Source organism: Zootoca vivipara, chromosome 6, assembly GCF_963506605.1.
Source record: "Zootoca vivipara chromosome 6, rZooViv1.1, whole genome shotgun sequence".
NCBI lineage: Eukaryota > Metazoa > Chordata > Lepidosauria > Squamata > Lacertidae > Zootoca > Zootoca vivipara.
The window spans coordinates 81,174,972-81,198,611 of record NC_083281.1 but is presented as its reverse complement, the minus strand read 5'-3'; the positions used below and the strand labels follow the sequence as shown (position 1 = coordinate 81,198,611).

General features: G+C 46.7%; 1 protein-coding gene across 1 annotated transcript in view; it reads right to left on the bottom strand.

The window, feature by feature from the left end:
- ACAP3 (ArfGAP with coiled-coil, ankyrin repeat and PH domains 3) overlaps positions 1-23,640 on the bottom strand; it is a 149,107-nt gene that overhangs the window by 38,574 nt on the left and 86,893 nt on the right. Inside the window, exons 7-10 of the mRNA XM_035117469.2 lie at positions 22,504-22,548; positions 21,438-21,533; positions 18,445-18,519; positions 15,317-15,328 (exon numbers count right to left, since the gene is read on the bottom strand). Of these exons, the coding sequence (XP_034973360.1) occupies positions 15,317-15,328; positions 18,445-18,519; positions 21,438-21,533; positions 22,504-22,548 (228 nt within the window). The remainder of the gene's footprint in view (positions 1-15,316; positions 15,329-18,444; positions 18,520-21,437; positions 21,534-22,503; positions 22,549-23,640) is intronic.

Sequence of the window (23,640 nt, the reverse complement as noted above, 5' to 3'; positions counted from 1 at the left end):
GCAGGCAAAAAGGCACTTAAGTTAATGGTTGCCGTTGCCTTGAAATTTGTCACTGCTCTGTGGTGCTGGGCCTTAAAAAAAAAAATTAAGTAGTGTTGTGGGGATATAACACACCGTCCAAGTCAAGAGCGAACAATGGGGTGGGGGATAATTGGTACTGCGAAGACCCAGCCTCAAATTGTTACTCTTTATTATCTGGTGACATTCACACCTTACATTTAAAACACAGTGCTTTATCCTGGGAACTTTAGTTCAGCCCTCACAGAGCTTGAATCCATCCCTGGAACCCTTAACAAGCTACAGTTTCCAGGATTTTTTGGGGGGGGACCATATGCTTTAAATGTTTGGTACGAGTTTGACCCCAGACGCAAAGCATGTTTTTGTTCTGCACTGCAAATTAAACTAGTTCAAAAGCACTTCCCTCTCTGCAGAGAACTATACTTTTGGGGTTTCTTCTGACAGGATTGCACGCATGTCAAAACTGCAGTACTCAGAATCCTTTGGGGAAACCGCATTTAATCCATGCAAATTAATATGCAAGTAATGTGGCTCAAATTATGACGCTAGTTCTTTATTTAAAATCTTACGTTTACATCCCCCCCCCAAACCCAGACCAGCCTCACAGTCCTTCGGACCAGACCCCTAAATATTTTGAGGCTGATCTTCCAAGTCATCTCAAGGCAGATTCGATACCACCACACAACAAAAATCCCACGAGATTGTGCGAGTTAAAACCTCAATCGTAGCTCTACCAACATGTCAAGCAGGTCAACAGCAATACCTATGAATGCCTTTTTAAGCAAAGACCGCCGAAAGTGGAACAGATTGACTTGGATGTTGGTAGACTCGCGTTCATTAGAGGCTTTTGAGCGGAGGAGGAAGGGATGGACACCACCCTCTGCTGTAGCAAGGCAAGTGAGGACTTGTAAGAATATAAGAGCTCAGCTGCTGGATCAGGCCAAAGGCCCACCCAGCCTAGCCTCTCTTGTTGCAGTGGCCAACCTGATAGAATCATGGAGGCTAGAACACTTGCTGGAGAAAAAGGTTACCAATTAATAATAATTAATAATAATAATAATAATTCCCAGTAACTGGTATTCAGGGGTGCTACTGCCTGAAACAGAGAGGCAGTGCATGTCCCTTGTGGCTGGTAGCCATTGATAGCCATGAACCTGTCCAAAATCCATTCAATGCCCTCCTAGTCGGTGGCCATCACTTCATGGGATGCCCCCCAAGTTCTAGTCTTATGAGGAAAGGAGGAAAAGATCTCCCTACTCACTTTCTTCACACTGGGCGCCAGCCAACTCAAAACGACACATATCATGCAGTATAAACTGTTCTTGGACTGTAGGTGAGGGACCACCCGACTGAATGCTCTTTGGTAACAACCTCATTAGGAAGAAGCAAGTGTCAAACATGTAAGACAGGGAGAAAGAAAGGGGGCGGGCTTGCTGGCAGCTCAATGCTTGCAATGCTGGAGAGGTACAGCGAGGGTTGAAAAAGAATGCACTGGAGGGAACACACAGAGGAGGAGATCGGAGCAGAGGCAGTGAGAACCAGAAGCTTGAAGTTGATTGCGAAAGTATGGCAGGGAGCCATACGTTGGGAGAGGGAGAGAGTGGTGGTGGTGGGGATGATCAGTAGTGACTGGAGAAAGTTGCTGAAAGTGGAGGTCCAAGCTGCAATCTTTGATGTGGAGAAGGAGCCAAAGATTCAATATTGCAAAGCTGAGGCTTAAAGAAAGCAGGCCACCGTCCAGAAAACACACAGTCAGAATCTCCTGCCAAATGCCCAGCTGTCATCTGTCCTTGCTTTCATGTCATATCAATAAATGTCATGCCAGCATGCACACTCTCACACAGAGAGACACACTTTCTCTACTCCAGGCGATCTCCGCTTCCCCCTTTTCCATTTCCATACTGATTTGAATTATATATCCAAGGGTGCCTGGCCTAGCAATGAAAGCTTTTATTATTATTATTTAAAAAGAGCCACCGGACAATGGTTTCCTTGGGAACCCTGAATGCCCCGTACAAAGAGGCACCAAATTCCCAAAGAGGCGAGCAAGTGGCTCCTTCCCACTGTTGGGATGGAGATGGTTTTGGTGCCTGCTCTGCCTTCAAAATACAGCTACTTTCAAACTGGCCAATGATGAAGCAGGAAACAAAACCAAAGAACAGAGGCACAAATCACCTGCAATGGGGAAATTTAAAAGGTTCACCGTTCTGTATTTCAAATGCAGGTGGTGGGGAAGCAGAACTCTTCGCCAATGCATTGCTAGGGTCAAACAAAATAAACAAAACAATCAAATAAGTCCGGGAGCGACTAACGCTTTTTTGTGGGTTGGAGGCAGCTGGGGTGTGTGTGTGTGTGTGTGTGTGTGTGTGTGTGTGTGTGTGTGTGAGAGAGAGAGAGAGAGAGAGAGAGAGAGAGAGAGAGAGAGAGAGAGAGAGAGAATGACTCCAATTTAATGTTTTTTAAAAAATAAATTCCAGTGCTCAAATATTTGAGTGTGTGTGTGTGTGTGTGTGTGTGTGCCTCTTATCACTTAGCCACCTGCCATTTTGATGTTTGTTTTTTACAGAAATCACATAGTGTTTGTTTTTCTAATTGAAATAAACAGAAAAAAGGCTTTAAATCAACAAAGTGCCTTAGTACAACTATATACCATTTTAAGAAGGCCATTGGGGTTAGTGGGTGGGGTGAGAGACGTCATTTGGTTAAGTGTAGGGACAGAATGGGGGAAATTGTAGATTTCCTCAAGGGCCTCCCTTGGGGTCTCAAATTTTAGTGGCATTCTGTGCTATGTGAAAATCCAGTCGTCGTTGTCGTCCGTCCCCCCCGCCTCTCACACTCTATTCCAAATCATAGTCGTAGGACATAGAACATAGAAAGCCTCCTTTCACAGAGCCAGACTGTGGGCCCATCTACCTCCATATTATCTATGCTAATCAACAGGGGCTTTCCAGGATTTCATACAGGGAGACTCTCCCAGCCGTTCCTGGAAATGCCGGGGATTGAACCTGGGACCTTGTGCATGCAAGGCAAATGCCCTACCACTGAGCTATGGCCCCTTCATTGAAAGGGAACTTGAGCACAATTAGAACATTGGTAGAGTGGCGTCCTATGCAGAACTGGTATCTATCAACTGTCATGAGCTTTAGTGTCAACTCTTTCCTTGAGGAGCTCATAGACCCTTTTAATTCAACTTTAAAAGACAGGAACAGCAATGCTGGGTTAATTCACACCTCCCTTACTTTAAACTGCTGCACCAGGATCAAGTAGCTATTAAGTTCTTAGGGAATCTGCTTTGCATACGGAAGTTCCCAGGTTCAAACCCCACCCCACCCCTGCACCTCCATGTAAGGATGGGACAGAACTTCAGAGAACTGCTGCCCATCAGTGTGGACAATACTGAGCTAGATGGACCAGTGGCAGCTTCCTATGTTTCACTGCACTGTGGTCATTTAGACCCACCCACCAATACCTTTCCACATGCTTCAGTCTGCTAACTGGTATAAGTGTTAACGGCTCATAATTGCCTTGTGGGTGAAACCCTCGCCTTAAAACATCACCACATGCAGGAAGGAGTGGATAAACTGCGGAACTACTGACCCTTTGAAAAATGCATGAACTAGCTAGTGTAAGAAGGTGAAGAGGCAGCAGCTTCTGAAGTCTCTCTCTCTCTCCTTCTCTTCCCATTCCTCATGGCATCTACCACAATCCTAAACATTGGATGTGGCAGGTCAGCTCATCAACTGCATATGTGAAGTCATCCGTGCATGAAGAGAAAGCAGCCGATCACATTCAATAAGGATTATGGCTGGGTTTTCCCCCTCTTTTTCCCCTGTTGCATGAAGCATAAAGACAAGCTAGGAGGAGAGGGGGGCAATCTGTAGTCTTTGGGTCTTCTGGGAGGCCAGTTGCAGAGTGCATACTGGATCCCTCCATTCTGTATAGCTCTCTCTCCCACTCTCTCTCATAGAATCGTAGAGTTGGAGGGGTTCCCTGAGGATCATCTAGTGCAGTGTTTCTCAACCAGTGTGCCTCCAGATGTTTTGGGACTACAACTCCCATCATTCCTGACCACTGGTCTTGCTAGCTAGGGATGATGGGAGTTGTAGTCCCAAAACATCTGGAGGCACACTGGTTGAGAAACACTGATCTAGTGCAGGGGTAGGCAACCTAAGGCCCGTGGGCCGGATGCAGCCCAATCGCCTTCTCAATCCGGCCTGCGGATGGTCCGGGAATCAGTGTGTTTTTACATGAGTAGAATGTGTCCTTTTATTTAAAATGCATCTCTGGGTTATTTATGGGGCATAGGAATTCGTTAATTCCCCCCCCCCTCAAAATACAGTCCGACCCACCACATGCTCTGAGGGACAGTGGACCAGCCCACGGCTGAAAAAGGTTGCTGACCCCTGATCTAGTGCAATGCAGGAATATGTAGCAGTCCCATAAAGGGATTGAACCCGCAACCTTGGCATTATTAGCACCACAGTCTAACCAACAGAGCAATCCCTTGCAGGCACAACTTATAAAGCTGACAGGATCATGGACTATAAAATTTCAGGATACAGGTGGGAGATGCAAAATTTCATCAGGCATTGCCCTTGGGCATTCACAGTTACCTTTGCATCCATAAGGACTAGCACCTTGAGTTTTGTTTTTAAGGAAAGCTGAGATGCTCGGGTACTGAAAATTGAACTGAGTGCCAAATTTTGTGCTTGAACAGTGCGATCCTGAGATTGAGGACTATCACAATCCTTCTCTGACATGCGATCTGTCGCACATTGATCTTGCTGCTGCTTCTACACTGAAAACATCTGCCATTATTTTATTGAAGCTACATACCTTCTACCCTGAACTATCCAACTGAGTTGTTCTTATTCTGGTTCATTTAGCCAACTGATTTTGCCTTGCTTTAAATTGTACATCTTGGCATATAATTTTAAAAGCCATGCTCAGAATAGACCCCCTGAAGTTAATGAATGTACTCTGAGTAGAACTTAGCTGGCTACAACCATGTATATGTATATGTGTACACACACACACACACACACACACACACACACACACACACCTTCTACATGTTTAACATTCATCAGCAGTGCCACAGGTTGCACAACCCTGGCTTAGGGAAAGGCTGCTGCTCAGTGACACAACACAGAAGGTCCCTCGCTCGGTTCCCAGAATCTGTAATTGCAAAAGAATCCTGCACCCAGGACTGCTGTTGTTCCAAATATATCACAGCTCACTCTACTCAAGGCAGAAGATTCAGCTCACCCCTTCTACACCCTTCCTGCTTCAGAAGATGATTCTCCCATCACCCTCAGACCCTAGAGAGGACTGCCCTGTAGCTTCTATTGCTCCACAGCCAAGCAGGAGCAAATGAATGAAGTATCACTGTAGAGACCACAAATTGCTCTCCCAAGGAGGCAGCCACACTGGGGAGCCAGACCAGGCCGTCTTTGCCCAAGCAAACTCCAGCCTTTTGCTGAGACAACACCTTTCTCTGGCTCAGCTTCCGGTAGCAGAAGGCATTCGTAGCTATCCATGGTGCTGACCGCTGCTTACTGGAATATGATTTCACTGAGCCAGTAGCAATCCAGCTTGCCCCAGACTCACTCAACCCACCTGGCAATACTTCCAGCCTGCCTGACGTTGACCTGACCTACTTGGCTGCACCTGAGTGACTTCAACCTGAATCTTCCCAACTCAGCTCACCTCTTCTATTGTGGACCCACGAGTCCAAACAAAACAGGGTATGTATTAGGTGATAAAGAAGGGGGAAAACACTCGCTTGTGACCATTAAAAGCCACTTATTGTTTGCATACCCTAGGTTCCTTTTGGAAGGAAAGGTGAGATAGAAATGTAATTGCAAATAAATTAATCTCTAAGAGAAAGGATTCCTGAATACCAGGGGTTTGGACTACATGACTCTTAAGGATCCCTTCCAATTTTATTATTCTGGATCAGAATGAATCGCTTCCAGCTTTCCTAGAAGCTTTCTTTTCTGTAAATTTACTACTGGGCATTCACACACTTTCTCTCTGGGATCACATGAAAATGTGCACAGAAATACAATCGCATTGGTACAGCAGAGTTATTTCTGCAAAAGCCCATCATCCTACAGACACATCACAGAGACACACACACGTGCACACAGGCTTTTCCACATGCCTGCTTGTTCAGCCACACAGACCAAGCAGAGATGACATAATCCATTGTGCTTTTGTTTCTTTCCCTTGAGGAATGATCAATCACACACACACAGACACACCCCCTATCCACATGCCTCGCTCAGTCCCGTTATCTGAAAAAAGAGCTCCTTGCAGACCAATCTGGCGAAACACTCCATCTAGCTTGGTGCTGTCTGAGTGTTTTCATCACACCTTTTAAAAATAAAAAGCGCTCTTCCACCTCCCCCCATTTGTATCACCTTTGCAGCACAAAAATCAACGCCCACATCAGCGAGAATGTGTTTGGTGTAAACGTGTGTGATCGGAAAACAGAGAGAACCTGTTTTTGTTTTTAAAAAACCCCAACCAATCACACATTTGTCCTCGTGGGAGAGAGCCCACCTCCCTGCATCCCCCAAGGCTGCAACCAGAGACGTTTTGTATGAAATGCTACTCATCCAATTAAAGAAAGAAACAAAATCTTGCAAAAATTCAGGATTCTTAAGAATCTCGCCTACAAACTCACAGCACGCGAAGCCACCTTATGCCGAATCAGAATACTGGTTTGATCCTGCTTAGAAACATACACTTTCCGAGGTATTTCATAGACCCAATACCTTCTTATTCATCAAACTCTTCTTCTTCTTCAGTGTGCAATGATCAAAAGACAGATCTCTGTCTGAAGGAGCTTACAGTCAAAAAATCTGATGCAAGAGGGGGAGGCAGATGGGGACACGCACCCGAAATTTAATCTCCAGGTTTGTTAATCTACAGACCGTTCCACTTCCCTGCCCTCCTGTTTCCCCATCTGTCAAGGGACCAGTGAGTTTTGCCTAAGGGTGGAGACAGACCTGGATAACGGCTGGATTTCAAAAAAGGATTTTCAAATATGTTGGGGGGGGGGGTCACCCTTGTAAGTGAAACCTGAAATCAGCATAGCATCTAACAGAGCCTCCCTTGTTTTGTTTTGCTTCTCTACATTCCATTTTCTTCATCCAAGGAGCAAAAGGGTGTGGTACACAGTTCTCTCTTAAACTCACAACAACCCTGCGAGGTAGGCAAAGAGACCCAAAGTCAACTGGTGAGCTTCATGGCTGAGCTGGGATTCGGTCCCTGGTCTACCAGGTCCTAGGTGCTCTCACTACTACACCACACTGGTGAAGAATGCCTGGTACCTTTTTCCATATTCAAGCTGAAGACTGTGACCAAATGCAAACTCCCTGGCCTGCCTCTCTCTCTCTCTCTCTCTCTCTCTCTCTCTCTCTCTCTCTCTCTCTCTCTCTCTCTCTCTCTCACACACACACACACACACAGCTTGCCGTCTAGCCTGACAAAGAATTCTGGGGAATTCTAAAAGCTTACACACTAATTTGGCGCCCCCGATTTTGTGGCTGTATTAGCGGCCACAGAATATGCATGTTGGGTTCACAAGCCTGGAATCTTTGCAAGTGTCAATGGCAAGGACCGTCTACATTAAGAGCAGATCCACACCACACATTTGAAACCTGTCCAATGCACATTGAAAGCATGTGACCCCACCCCCCCCAAAAAAAAGAACAATAGGAATTGTAGTCTTCCCTTGTGGAGCTACAATTTCCAAGCACCTTTAACAAATGAAAGTCCCCAGCTTTCTTTGGAGGTAGTCATGCGCTTTAGCAGAAGCAAAATGGGTTATGTCACCCATGTGCGTTGGATGTTCTTTACATATATGGTGTGGATCTGCTTTAAAGGACAGGGCATAATTCATCAGCACAGCATGTGCTCTGCATGCTGAGAGTGCCAGGCTTGATCCCCAGCCTCTCCAGCTAAAAGACAGCAGGTGATGGAAAAGGCAAGTTCATTCTTCTGCACATCCTGTTAAAGGATCTCAGTCAGTGTAACATAATGGTCAGAGTGCTGGACTAGGACCTGGGAGACCAAGGTTCAAATCCCCACTCAGCTAGTTTCTCACTCTCATCCTAACCTACCTCACAGGGTTGTTGTGAGGATGAAATGGGGAGAAGGAGAAGGATATACACCACTTTGAGCTCCTTGGTGGAGAGGTGGGATATAAATTGATCAAATTAAATTAGCAGGTGATGGAGAAGGCCTTTCTCTGCTGCAGAGCCCCGGAGAGCCGCTGCCAGTCAGAGCAGGCAATACTGGATGAATAGTCTAACCTATGTTTCGCATCCAAATACTATGCATTTGCCACATCCACTTCCAAAGCCCCAAAGGAATATTATAGCATCAAGTTACAAACACACACACACACACACACACACAGAGAGAGAGAGAGAGAGAGAGAGAGAGAGAGAGAGAGAGAGTCAATTGTAGCAACACCCAGATCTGCCGTTTCTGGACAATGAAAGATTTTAAAGCGTGGATCCCAAACTCAGACTATGTCTATACAAAGCCACAAAACTACAAACACCCAACTTGGTTTTCTTACATAACTAAGGGCCCGCCGATACCCAGGTTAATGCAGATTGTGAACCCCTTTAATTCTCCCTCATTCTCTTTCCACTGCTACTGTCCAACACTCTCCAAGTCCATAGTTTCCCTATGCTCTGAAAATCCAAATAGGAGAGCTACGTCAGTTGCATAGGGAGCCTCCAGATTTAGGGAGAAGAAAGTGTGGGGCGGCAGCAGCAGTTGAGAGGAGAACGCGGCATGGACGGGGGGGAATTAAAGGAGGCTCAGGGGTTCGCCATCGCCATTAAGCCGAGCTATGGAAGGGCCCTAAAAGCTGAAGGTGTTGCCAACCCCCTCCCCTCCTCCTTTTACAGCCCTCCGGCACCCTAACCCTTGCGACAAAGGGAAAAGAAAGACGGCATGCAGTTGCATCCCTAAGCCCTGCTGCACCTCTGGAGTTCCGGAGAAACAGTCCCTTACCAGAAGGTACTCAAGTCTGCCGAAAATCTTCATGACCCCGTTGTTTCGGCTGTGCGCACGAATCTCTTTTCAGGACACTCTCCGGAGTGGCAGTGTTGTACGGCACACTTCGAGATCGGAGAGATGCTCTGCCCCCCTCACTGCCAACACATACACACACCGTTTTTTAACCCCTCCCACTCCCGTTTCACTCTGCTAGGGCCCGGACCGCAGGGTTCTCCATCTCCAGCCTGTGGACCACCTGCTCCCTCCCTCCTCCTCTTCCCTCCCTCCCTCCCTCCCTCCCTAAGGATAGTGGCTTCCCTTTCACAGCCGATCAGCTTAGCACAAGGGCTAATTATCATACAGCTGTCGCCTGGAGATGGAGGGGGGGTGCAGAGAAGATGCAGTGGGGTTTAACGGGGAGGGGGGGAAACTCCACTGTGTGGCCTTTGACCTTGCTCTGGAGGGACTCGCTGAGCTTCTACGGAAAGCCACTTCCTACCAATATTGCCTTCCCTCCTGTCCCACCCTGTTCTCCACTAGCCCCCCCAGCCCCCATCCACCCACAGCAACTCATTGGTGGGGTGCCACCTGCGGAGACGGGGACCCCCTCCTTGACCAACCCAAAGCTCTGCTTGCACCCTGTCGGAGGAGGACGATAAAGCAATGCGCCATATGGCCAGCCCGGTTAAGTTATTTATTTCCAAAGCCTCCCTCCTAAATCAACCTGACGGGTGCTGCCCCGGCACACAGATACTCCCTCCTTGTTCCCACGCATTCACGAGCCAGGGAACTCTCTAGCCGTCCCAGAAGTCCTGGAAGAGGACCAGGCCCCTGTAGCGGAATGTGCCACCCATCAAATGGCATGGGGAGGATGGATGGATGGTGGACAGATGACAGAACCCCTTCCAGTAAACGCTGGGGTTTTATTATGCAAATATATTTTTCCCATCACCTGGGTGCCTTCCCGTTTCCTTTTATAATTTAATATTTAATTGCTGTCACCGCTGCAAGATCTTATGGCAACAGGCAGGTAAGAAATCTATTATAACTAAATAAAAATAGGCATTTGATACCGGTTTTCTGGCGTCGGCATTCCCTGCCCTCTCTCCCTCTGCCAACAAATTGTTTAGCCTCCCGCCCTCTGATCCGTCATGGATACACTTAATCCTTTATAAGACCGTAACAGCAGCTTTGCCAGATCGGGCCAAATGTTCACATTAACTGCAGTAGCTAAGCAGAACCTCCAGGTTCAGAGGCAGTCTATTTTGGAATTCTAGATGCCAGGATGACCACAAGATGCTTGACGGGAGAAAGAAGAAAAGGTCCCAATTCCCATGCTTTGCCCCATGGGGTTGACAACCTCTGAGCAAGCACCATATAATGGGGGTTCTACTCCAGCAAAATCTGGAGGGCTGCAGGTTGACTACCCATGCTCAGCAGCAGGGATGGAGAAGCCATCCAACCTGAGGCACACGTTCTATTCCAGGCAGCCTTCCAGCAGCCACATGCCTCCCCCTCTTTCCTGTGCTTATAGGAACATAAATAGAGCCCAGCAGGATCAGGCCGGAGGCCTCACTCTAGACCAATATCCTGCTCTCACAGTGGAAGAGACAAGAGGCAGCACCCTCCCTACATATTGCCTCCGGCAGTGGAGGTAGAGCAAGGTGTTACAGATTTTTGGGGAGGGACCCAAATTAGAAATGAATAAATGGTAGGATTTTGATGACTGTGGTGCCTTGGTTTAAGAACAGCTTAGTTTATGAACAACTTGGATTCAGAACGCTGCAAACCCGGAAGTAGGTGTTTTGGTTTGTGAACTTTGCCTTGGAAACAGAATACATTTCGCTTCCAGTTGCGTGTGTTCCATTCGTAAATTGAGTCCCCCACTGCAATGGGAAAGCACGCCTTGGTTTTTAAGAACGTTTTGGTTTAAGAACGGTCTTCCGGAACGGATTAAGTTCGTAAACCAAGGTACCACTGTATTTGGGAGAAATACAAGCTGCATAGGAATTCCTGAGCTAGCCAATGTAAAATGACCATGCCAGGCTAGGGCCGTTAAGAAACAATACAGGCCACTGAGGGCCATTGGCAATTGCCTTCAAGTGTGAACAGAGACTGGGGGTTTGGAAGGTTGCCAGGGTAACTGGGTGTGAGGTGTCAGGAAAAGAGAGGTTTGCTGTTGTTGTTTTTAACAAGGTGGTCAGGGAAGAAGAAGGAGGAAGAAGAAAGACCGGGCTCCATCTTAGGCAGGCTGGCTGAAGTCTGGCTGGGAGAGATGCCTTGGACTGCACTGCTGTAAGGGACAAGCCCCTCTTGAAATGACCGTGCTGCAAGATCTGGACTCCTTCCATGCAGACTGAAGGTGTATTTATTTATTTATTATTACGGTCGAGGACCAGTTCATAGAAAAATATAAAATACAGATAAAAATAAAAATAAAATACTGTGAGTCCCTTTTGAAAGAACAGTTTCAGGGAGCAGAACGTATATATGACGCTTTGTGGAACATTTAAAATACATTGTTAATTATATATACAATGCTGAAAGTTTAACCCTTAAAATAGAAGCTGCAGAAGAAATGGCCCCCAGTAACAGTAACTGAAATGAAAACCTACATCAACCAACTGAAACTGGCTAAAGCCCCAGGCCTAGACGCCAGAAATTCTAAAAGCACAAGTGGATTGGTGGGCACCGTATCTAGCCGCCCTCTTCATGTATATAGACGACTCTGGGCTCATCCCCAGAGATTGGGGAATAGCCATAATAGTGCCATTCTTCAAAAAGGGCAATAGAAGGGACCCAGCAAACTACAGGCCGATCAGCACACTAAGTGTAACCAGTAAGCTCTACGCAAAGCACCTACTCACCAAGTTCTCAGACTGGTTAGAGAAGGAAGACATTCTGGCAATCGAACAAGCGGGATTTCGACCCGGCCGGTCCACGTTGGATCACTGTCTAACGTTACAACATCTCATAGACAAATATAAATCAAGAGACCAGGCCTCTTTGTATGCCGCCTCCGTAGATTTAAAAGCAGCCTTTGACATCGTGTCCAGAACCAGACTCTGGGACAGACTGCAGGACACATCAATTGACAAATGACTGAAGGTGTAAATAAGTGAATAAACCATATTGGTTAAAGCTACAACATCTTTCCACCCTGTCTCAATTCTCCAAAGGGACAGAGACCCCGGGTGATCGCCTGGAACCCGCAGGAATCTTGCAGGGAGTGGGGGTGGCACACAACTTTTGTAACAATAGCCACTGTCGCTGGTGCCTGCTTACAGCCTTATCCTCCATTAATTTGCCTTCCCCCTTCTTAAAAAGGAGAAGTGCATAAGAAGAGCCTGCTGGATCAGGCCAACGACGCATCTTGTCCAGCATCCTGTTCTTACAGTGGCCAACCAGATGCCCCATTGAGCAAAACAGCAATCCTACTCCCCAAACTTGTGATTCCCAGCAACTGGCATTCAGAGGCACTTTGTCTCCACGAACGTAGCCCTCGTGGCTAGCAGCCATTGAATTTTAGTGAATAATCTGCTTTTTTTTCCTCATCCCGCCCTCAGCGTCCCCCAGCTGTCAGGAAAGTTAGCCGAAGGCTATAAAATCCAAACGCCTGCCCCCCCCCCGTCAGCCTTTGCTTGCTCTCACGCAAGGATTTTATTCTTTTTGCAAGAGGGAGGCTCAAGTTGGTTTGGCTTCTGTTTAAGCGGGGCTTGTTTTCCTACAGGGCGTAAATCAGCCAAAAAGGGGAACTCCTCCGAGATGCAAAGGAGGCTGCAACACACAATCTGGAAGACAGAGGTTAGCTGAGAGGACAAAAGCATCTTGGAATGATGGCTGTCCAGGGAATATGTACAAAATGGACACACACACACACACACACACACACACACACACCGGGAAAAGGAAGGGAAGGACGGAGCAGGGGTGTGTGTGTTGGGACAGCCCCCGCCAAAAGGGAAAGAATAACTGGGCTCCTACAAAACCATCGCTATTTTGCTGCTAGGCATACTGGCAAACTCTCGTTGCACAATGAAAAGGCCTCTCCCAGATGTCCTGTTTATTGTGGGTTTGTGAAGATTTGGGAGCAGAGTAACTCCCATCAGAAGTTCACTGTCTATTTAACTTATGATACAATGGTAAGAATAGGTGTTGGGGGACCTTTTGCCCTCTGGGTGTTGCTGAACTACAACTCCCACCAGCCCCAGCTAGCATGGCAGCTGTAGTTTTAGCTCAGCAACATCTGGAGTGCTGCAGGTTGCTGCCACACCTGATTTATTGGGTTTATTAAAGGGCAAGGTGTTGGCAAGGGGGGGGCACCACGCTCTTCACTATGGCACGGTGCCCATCCCTCCTGCTCCCCCCCATCAGATTAATTAGGCCTGGTAGCATCTGCACAGTGTATCAATTCCCTGGGCCCACTTGCCAGTGGATTTCAAATTCTGTCCCGCTCTTAACTCTCAGAGCACACCATGTTCCCTCTGGGAGGGAATGCTGTCAAACCGTGAACGTCCTGGGCTCTGTACCTCCTCCTCCTCTCCTCCACCCCCTGCCACCTGCTTGCTCAGGAACACCAGTTCATTGGAGTAAATGGATGACAGTGGATTTGACAATGAATCCCGTGCCATCTGCGGCCGGCTTTCTCTGTGATCCGGATTTGGGCCTAAGTGCCCCTTTTGGCACTTGTAAACATGCTTACACACAGAGACACAGGAGGGGGGTGTCCCGACCAAGATAACAGCTGCACGGGCAGAAGACAAAATCTGTCCATTTCAGTGTCTCTCAATTTCTTGGTTATCCAGTGTTAAGTGCAGCTCTCCACATTTCCGTACTCCGTAGGTGATTTTTCTTTGAAAGCCCTCCTGGAAATCCGCCAGCATTTTAGTTTAGCTGGGTTATATCTAGCTACCGTTCTACTTAAAGGAGACCCGTGGAAATCAATGGACCCAAGTTTTCTATTTGTCAATTTATTTGCATTTATAAACCCCACCTTTCCCCTCATTTAATTCCCACAAAAACCCTGTGAGGTAGGTAAGGCTGAAAGATTTTGACTGGCCCAAGGTCACACCCAGTGAGCTTCGTGGCCAAGTGGGGGATTTGAACCCCGGTCTCCCAGGTCCTAGTCTGACTCTTTTAATGCCATCCCACTGTTAGTCATGTCTATGGATCAATCACTTAGAGATGGTGGTTTAGAAGGCAATTAATAAATTAATTGCATCAATAACAGATAATAATAATAATAATAATAATAATAATAATAATAATAATAATAATAATGCCTGTTAACTTCTATGGATCTGCTCTGAGTAGTGCAAACATTTTCTTACACAATTTTCCTGAATCTACACAATTCTGCCTAATGCAACTTGCATTTTATGTTATTTTCACCAGTTTTATGGATGTTTGTGCACTTATAGACACATGTTTGCACACATTGTGTTGCATCCAACGTTAGTCCTACTCAGAGCAGACCCACTGAAATCAGTGGACCTGACTAAGATCCATTCATTTCAATGGGTGAACTCTGAGTAAAACACAGTTGTCAAACATAAGTTAGTCGTGTGTGTGCATTAATTTCAACGGGTCCACTATGAATGGGGCAAATGTTGCATCCAACCCATTTTGTTTTGTTTTGTTTGGAGAACTGGAAAAAAAAACTGGGGGGAAAGTGTAGATTTCAAAGGACAGCTGCATTTTGGTTTGTGTATCCTTTCAGGAAGTGAAAACTATCTGAATTGCTCTCCCATCTTTCTATAGAAGGCAGGTCGGTCAAGGTTGTGAGGTTCAAACCTAGTGGCGCTAACTTTGAGACAGAAGTCCAGAGCCCACTGTGCAGAAAGACTAGGAGAGTCCTCAAATGCAGAAGCAATGCCCAACCACATTTCGAAGTAACTTATAAAAAATAATACACATGACTATCTAAGGATAGATCCCCCTTCAAAAAGACCACAAAGCACCTCTTTTCAAAACCATCCGGACCCACAAAAGACTGCTGGACACAGAAGCACTCTTCCTGCTAATGAGACAGTGTCTGGGAACTTGGACGCAGCAACAAGTGACTTAGGGGAAATGCTCTGCACATGTTCAGAGATACCCTTGTCAACCAACCCAGCAGTTCTAAGGAAAATTAATCCTTGGCTGAGTGCCACACCAGATGGAAACAGCCCCATTCATGTTTCCCTGCACAGTCCTAATCCAATCCCTGGTTTCACAAGTTTCACAAGTTTCACAAGTGTACGAACAATCAGGGAACACGTAGGCTGGTACTCACCTGCAGAAGAGTCTGGGAGGGCATGTTAGAAATTGGTGGAGAAGGAGGGAAGAAAAAAGAGAGGAAAGAAACAGTGTTACTTGGTGGAAGTTTATTCATAAAAACATCCAAGGCTGCTAGATGCAGTTTCTGAATCCAGACACCAGTGGAACTCAAAGATTCAGGACTGTGCTAATAATAACAACAGCATTCTGCAACCAAGCCCATCCAAATTCTGCAACATGCATGCAGCAAACAGATGAAGCGTTTATAAACAAAAAAAACCTGTTATGCCACAATAACTATTTCTGCAAAACTTATCCTGGGTGCACTAACCACATAGATGAGCTGTAGCCCTATAGCCCTGCTCTCTATCCCTGGAATTTTTTTGCAGCAACTGTTATAGCTTTGAGCTGCTTTTCAGCAAATTTCCCCCATGCGCTGTCAAATTTTAGCTGTGCAACCATAAAGACTAGAAACTTGCTCTCTTTTTCTTTCTTTCCAAAATGCAAGGTCAGATTCCCTGTAGGTGGAATTTTGTGAGCAACAACCAGGCCTGGCATAAGACCGCCAAATTTGCAGCCACATTTTCAGGTTATGAAAGCGGTGCGCTTTGGCCTATTTTGACAAGGGGGTTGGGGAGGTACGGAAATCTCAGCAAAGCTGGCAAAGAATTTACCCAAGACACCGAAGAGCCAATCAGATAAGACAATACTGGTCTGAATAGGACCTTCCTAACCCAGAGACCCAGAAACCAAAACTGATCCAGAGCAATTTAACATTAGCCTCCTGAATCAACAGAAGCTGCAATCCTGTGCATACTTATTGTGAGAAATAAACCTCATGGAACTCAAGAGGAATCATAGAATTGTAGAGTTGGAAGGGACCACAAGGGTCATCCAGGCCAACCCCCTGCAATGCAGGAATCTTTTTCCCAACTGGAACCTACAACCCTGAGGTTAAGAGTCTTATGCCCAACCAACTGAACTATGTGTGCCATTGTTTCTGTTCAAGGGGAACAGCTTTAAAAGAGAAGTGATTTACAATAGTGTCATTCCCATCTATCCCCCTTAACAAACTACAGCTCCCAGGATTCTATTATTATCATTACCACCACCACCACCATCATCATCATCATCATAATTATTTGCCAGGGGCGGGAATGTGCTTCAAATGTGCTTTAAACGTATGGTGCGCACACAGCCTAAATATCCTTTTTAAACCTCTGCCTTGGGGGATGTGAGGGGAAGGCTGGATCTCGTTTCCCACAGATCGCAGCCAGTGCTGGAGAAAGGACTCCTGTCTCCCCATCCCGCACATCTGTCCAGCTGGCTTCCACACCCTCCTCCTCTCATCCTTGCCAGATGGCCCACAGCTTCTCCTGCATCAGCCAGCAGATGGGGAAATGGCTGCAGTCTTGCCGCTTCTTCCCCCTCCTTCCCCCTTTCTTAAGACTGGACCAGGTTGAAATGCCATGTTTCTTCCTTTGCTTGTCACAAGAGATCACAGCACCCCAAAGAGTCAGTGTAAGGGACTATCAGGAGGGGAAGAAGGGAGAGCTCTAGGAAATAAGTGACTTACTTCCCTCGCGTTCCCCGTTGTTTTGGGGCTTTCTTTTCTTTCCCAGACTTTGAGCCCCTATTTACTTACTTACTTACTTACTTACTTACTTACTTACTTACTTACTTACTTACTTACAGTACTTACTTACTTACTTACTTACTTACTTACTTACTTACAGTACTTACTTACTTACTTACTTACCGGTACTTATTAAATTTGTACACCACCCTTCACCCAAAGATCTCGGGGAGCTTCACAGCATAAAGAAACAAAACAGTAACAATAACCCCCTGCCCCACTCCCACAAACACATTTAAAAATACAATCCACAACAGCACACTGCGATACCACTTTAACAAGTCATGGCTTCCCCCCCTGCCCAAAGAATTATGGGAACCGTAGTTTGTTAATGGTGCTGACAGAGAGCAACAGTTTCCAGAGTTCCTTTGCAAAGAGGGATTGATTGTTAAACTACGATGGGAGGAGAATAAGAGTAGGGGGGGTCACCTGGCAACTCTCAGCACCCTTTAGCAAATGACAGGTCCCAGAATTCTTTGGGGGAAGCCGTGAATGTTTAAAGCGTCATCCTAGTGCTTTAAATGCATGATGTGAATGTGGTCATAGTCTAAAGCACCGTCCTGTTCTCGGAGGATGGCCAAACTGATGGCTATGGGAAGCCCACAAACAGGGCTTGAGTACAACAGCACTTGTCCCTACCCTGCAGCTGAGTGGGTTCTGAGAGTAGGGTGAGGTTGGTGGAGCACTAATGGACCAGCCCCTGCTCTGCAGACGGAATTATAAATAAAATAGGGCTAAAGTCCTTCATTATGATGGGGTTTAAAAAGTCTCCGATTCTGCCTCCTCCTCCTGCTGCTGCTGCTGCTGCTGCTGCTGATCAAAGCCCTGATTCCACTGAGTCTCTTTGCTCTGCAGGAAGATCAGGGTGTGTGAAGAGCTGGCAGTGAGACATGGGAGACCAGGAATCAAATCCCTGCTTGGCCATGAAGCTCACTGGGTGTGACCTTAGGCAAAGCAACTAAACTACTTCACGGGGTTCTTGTGGGGATTAAACAAGGAAGAACCACATGTCCCACCTTGACCTCCTTGGAGGAATAAATGGGATAAAAATGCAATAAAAAAACACGAATCTCTGTTTGCTCTTCCTAAGTGGCTGAAGTTTGGGTGGGTGGGGAGAGATCCCCACTCCTCCAACTTAGGCTTCAGATACACACGCCCAGACACAGACAGACACACAGACTGCTGCTTCTTCCTCCTTCTCAATCCAAGCCAAATCCCATTGGTGCTGTGGGGCTCATGACCGATGGTTACCAGAGGCATCTGGCTGGGAGCAAAGTACTGGACAGGGTGGGCCTTGAGTCTCATCTAGCAGGCCTCGCGGTCTTACGCCTTAGCGCACATGCGCTGTGACAGCCCACACATGCGCACTAGCCAGAAGAACAGATTGCTGCCTGGCTCTCCTAGTCAAATCCTGGGACAGAGAAAAGGGGTGGGAAATCATCACCTTCACCTACTTTCATAAGCTTCCTCGAGAACACCAGCAATCCTTCACGGCCAGTAAGACTCACCCGTTGTTGGATAAGTGCATGCTTGTGCTCCATTTCCCGCTTCTCCACAGCAGAGTCGATCACCAACTGGTCCAGCTACAAGCAAGAAGAGGGGAGGAAACACAGTTGTGGGGTTTTCCCCTCTGTCCCTTGCTTCATGCCTCTCTAGGCTCAAGGGCTTAAAATGAGGGAAGACCGAAAGCACATTCGCTCTCCAAACATGTTAATCATACGTAAAGAGTAAGTCTGTTATACTTACCCTCTGTACCTTGTAAGTATAGTAAGTGTACTTAATAGTTATAGGTGACATGCACACTATATAGTCAAAGTACTCATATATACCAGTTTAAATAGACATGGTTTCTCCCAAAGAATCCTGGGAATTGTAGCTCTGTGAGTTGGGAATGTCTCCTAACTGATCTGAGCTCCTTTGGCAAGAAGGACACACTTAACATTGTGTGTATGAACTTAACAGTGTTTAGTTTTTCTTTCGGTTGCTATATTGATAATGTTGTTGATATTGTTTTATAGATTATAAGAGCTGTACTGATTTGTTAATCATATAATATGACTTTTGCTTTAATTGTGATGTTTAGCTTATTTTTTAGTCGTTGCTTTCTTGACAGTGTTTTATAGATTGCAATTGTTTTAATTATTCTATATGACTCACGCTGTATTTTTGATAATCTATTATGTTCTCTCTTGTTGTTACTGATAGTTTGTAAGCCACTTTGGAATTCAGCCGAATGAACAGAGGCACAGGAATATAACAAATCAAACCAATCAAATCAGTTCCCAGGATTCCTTGGGGGGAGCTATGATGACTGAAGCGGCATAAAAGTGCTTTAAATGTATATGCCACCTGGTGTTTATATACTGCCCAATAACCGAGCAGTAAACAGGTTTAAAACTATGCAAACCAGCAGACACAAACATGAAATCTAAAACAAAATAAAACCCATCTAAGGGGGGGGGGAGAGTAAAAAAAATGTCTCTGGTTCTGTTGGCGAAGTAAAAAACTCATGTTAAGAATCTCTCGGCACAATACTGCACCCTTCGCTTTAAAGACCCTAAATGGAGGCTTGGTAGGCAAGGCAAGGGATGCCTCTCATCTAAGGTCACATCCACACTGCACAATTAAACCACGCTTATAGCACTGCCAGTCATGGAATCATAGAATTGTAGCATTATCTAGCCCAAGCCCTTGCAATGCAGGAATCTCAACTAGAACATAAATGGCAGGTGCCCATGAAACCAGCTTCCAGCAAATTAAAACATCCAACATTAAAAAACTTCCATATACAATCCCTGCCCGAAACCCTGGAGAACTGCTGCCTGTCAGTGCTTGCAACGCTGCGCTAGCTGGGCTGCAGTACAGCTTCCAACATTCCTAACGGCCTGGCTCTGTATAAAGGAAGCTTCCTAGATTCTTTCGGGGTGGGGAGCAGCTTGGTCCAACAGCCCCGATTCCACCAAAGCCAAGCCATTGAGTTTGCTGCATCGCTCCACCGCCGACCTGCCCCAGCCGCTCCCGCCCTCCTGAGCAAGGCCGAAGACGTCGAGAGAGACGCAGAAACCTCGCAGGGGCTGGCCAGGGCACAACTGTGCCACGTGAGGGCACCTGAGGGATTAACGCGCTGATGCTTTGCGACAGCTCTGAGGATTAGCCGGGAGGCTCTTATCCAGAGTTGACGTCAGGGACGCGAATGACCCCCGCAGGGGCTTGTAGCCACAGAGGCCCAGAGGTGAAGGCCTTAAAGCAAGCATTGACAGGCCTAGGGCAGTGGCTACCAGGCCTTCCCCTCACAAGCACATCCCTACACCCCCAGGACCACTTGAAAACCGCTGAGGGTCTTGGTGGAAAGCCCTGAATTTTTTCCCCCTGCCTGTTGTTTCCTAGCAACTGTGCAGCTACGGTGCATGGACCTGTTAGAAAAGGGGTTCTGGTTGTGTCGTTTTTCCTTTGTGTTTCAAGTGACCCCTTCCCCCTGTCATTTCTTCTTCTGCTTTCACCTTCCGGGAGGACCCACGGGTTTGAAGAATAGCGGAGCAGCCATTACACTCCCACCCACCCAAAAAAATTGCAGTGATGTAGCCAACGCTGGCCTTACTCAGAGTAGACCCACTGCTGTTCATGGACATGGCTAACTTAGACTCTTCTTCCATAAGTCTGCTCCAAGAAGGATTTAGTTGGATGCAAGCCAATGTTTCCTGTTTCATCCCAATTCTGTGTCCAGGGCAGCTGTCTACCAGCTCCATCTGGTACACAGGCTGAGACCCTACCTGCCCGTGGACTGTCTCACCAGAGTGGTGCATGCTCTAGTTATCTCCCGCTTAGACTACTGCAATGTGCTCTACATGGGGCTACCTTTGAAGGTGACCCGGAAACTACAATTAATCCAGAATGCAACAGCTAGACTGGTGACTGGGAGTGGACGCCAAAACCATATAACCAGTCCTGAAAGACCTACACTGGCTCCCAGTGTGTTTCCGAGCACAATTCAAAGTGTTGGTGCTGACCTTTAAAGCCCTAAACGGCCTCGGTCCAGTATACCTGAAGGAGTGTCTCCACCCCCATCGTTCTGCCCGGTCACTGAGATCTAGATCAGAGGGCCTTCTGGCAGTTCTCTCCCTGTGAGAAGTGAGGTTACAGGGAACCAGGCAGAGGGCCTTCTCAGTAGTGATGCCAGCCTTGTGGAAGACCCTCCCATCAGATGTCAAGGAAATAAACAATAAACTATCTGACTTTTAGAAGACATCTGAAGGCAGCCCTTTTTAGGGAAGTTTTTAAATGTTTGATGTTTTATCGTGTTTTTAATCATCTGTTGGAAGCCGCCCAGAGTGGCTAGGGAAACCCAGCCAGATGGGTAGGGTATAAATAATAAATTACTACTACTACCAGGAAACCATGGTTAGCAAGTTCAGTAAAAGCCAGGGCATTTGAAGGCTGAACTTGGCCCTGGCTCAATACCCTGGCTCATCCTGAAGCTCCTTACCTTCCTATTGCTTCTTACCTCGGTGGCCAGCTTCTTCATATAGGGGTCCAGTTCGTGAAGGAGGCTGTAGCCCTGCTGGAAAAAGGTGTACTGAGCCTGCATGAAGGACAGCATCTGGAGAAGAAAAGAAGAACATGTCTATGGGTCTACTCTGAGTGGATGCAACCCATTGATCTAGGTGCATTTATTTGATTTAAAAAAAACAGCGTACATACTGTTCGACTGCAATAAAACCTCCAAGCAGTTCACAAGAAAATATTACAATTATAAGTAAAAACAGGTTAGAACTATTTAAAACATTTATAGTAATTAAAATTAATAGTTTAAAAAAAGATTTTTACACACCAACATTTTTAATATTCTGTTGGAAGCCACCCAGAATGGCTGGGGAGGCCTGGCCAGATGGATGGGGTGTGAGTAATAAATTATTATTATTATTATTATTATTATTATTATTATTATTATTATTATTATTCAGAAACACAACCTTTGAAATTTGCACTTATCCAAATTATTATTATTGATATTACTTGCCAGTTTAGGCTTGCCTGAACAAAAATGCTTTAAGCAGGCGTCAAAAAGAGTGTAGCAGAGCCAACTGGCTAATGTCAAAATAATTAATGGCTTCATCAAACTAAGCCTTATTCAGAGCTCAGTCCATTGAAATGAATGGGCCTGATTTAGCCATGCCCATTAATTTCAATAGGTCTGCTCTGAGTAGGAACAATGCTTGATACAACCGCAAATCTCCAGATCCTCAAGTCTATCTTCCGATCCAGACAAAAAATAGGGTTGTCTCCAATGCTAGTCCTACCCAGAGTAGACCCACTGAAGTTAAATGTGTGTGACTAACTTAGGCCCATTCATTTCAGTGGGCCTACTCTGAGTAAAGCACAGTTGGGTGCAACCTCAGAAGAGCCTGCTGGGTCAGGACATATTAACTTAACGGGCAGGAGAAAGGTGCCCACACAACAGCCTCCTTAGCAAACATGGCGTCCCTCTGCAAGGCATGCTGGGAGTTGCAATTCACCCACAGTTTGGGTGGAGCCAGGGGCAGCCAAGGAGACCTCAGAACAGTTCTTACCGCATCGAGGATTTCAAATTTCTTCTTGGCTTGGAGGACATTGATCTATAAGCAAAAGAAAAAGGGGTGGGGAATGAGATTTCCAACAGAGTAACTAGCCTGCTCCCTGGGCTCTCCAAAAATACAAGCAAGAGCCAGTAGTGGTTAGAGGGCTGGACTCAGGGCCGTCTTAAGCGCCCCTCGCGCCATGGTGCGCCGGATCTCTCCGGCGTCCTCCCGCCCCATTTCCCAGCGCGGTGGGCGGGTGGGCGCAGCTCGCGGCGCCCTCCTGGCAGGCCGGCGCCATGGTGCCCTGCGCCACCCAGCCTGGCTGGACTAGGTGCTGGGAGAGCAGGGTTCGAATCCCCACTTGGCCATGAAGCTCACTGGGTGACATGGGGCAGGTCAGGGTCTTTGCAGAAGTGCAAAACATTTTAGAGAGGGGGCGGGAATCCAAGGCAGAGTAGCTGACCTAAACAATGGCACTCATCTTCCAAACACTGGAAAGTTTGCTCTCAAAAAGTTGTAATGCTGGCAAACTGCAGCACCACGGAGCCACCTTGTGGCAAAATTGAGATACTACTTCTGGTTGCTCCTGGTTGTAAAAAATATGCAGTACTGTATATATATTTCCCAGTTTCGCATCCTGTGCTAAAAGTGCTACAATGTGGATTTTTGAAAGCAAATGAAGAATGGCTTGGCAACGGTTGAGTTTGGGGAAAGGTTTTGAGTGCGGCCAATTTGTAGCAGGAAGGGCCATTTCAGAGAGGTTGGTTCCTATCTGAATAAAGTATTGGCTTCCTTCACGTTGCAAACCGAGCCAGAGAAGATTTGGACCCTGTCAGGCCCGGAGGCGAAATAGTGTTCCTCCAAATCTCTCTCTCTGAGCCTCAGAATTTTCCCGAAGCCACAACCCCTCTCCACAGACCCCCGCCCTTGAGTGTTTTAGCCTGACTGGACTGTATCGCTGGATTCCAATAATGCCTACTGTTTGCAAAGATGATAAAGGATCTTTCTAGAATCTAGCTTACTGTACATTTACATTCCTTGCTCCACTCACTTTTGCCTCTAGCCCTGCCCCAGCACTGGGACATGGCCCTTGGGAGATTGCCCAGAAGGAAACATGGCCCTCAGGCTAAAAAAATTATCTCCACTCCT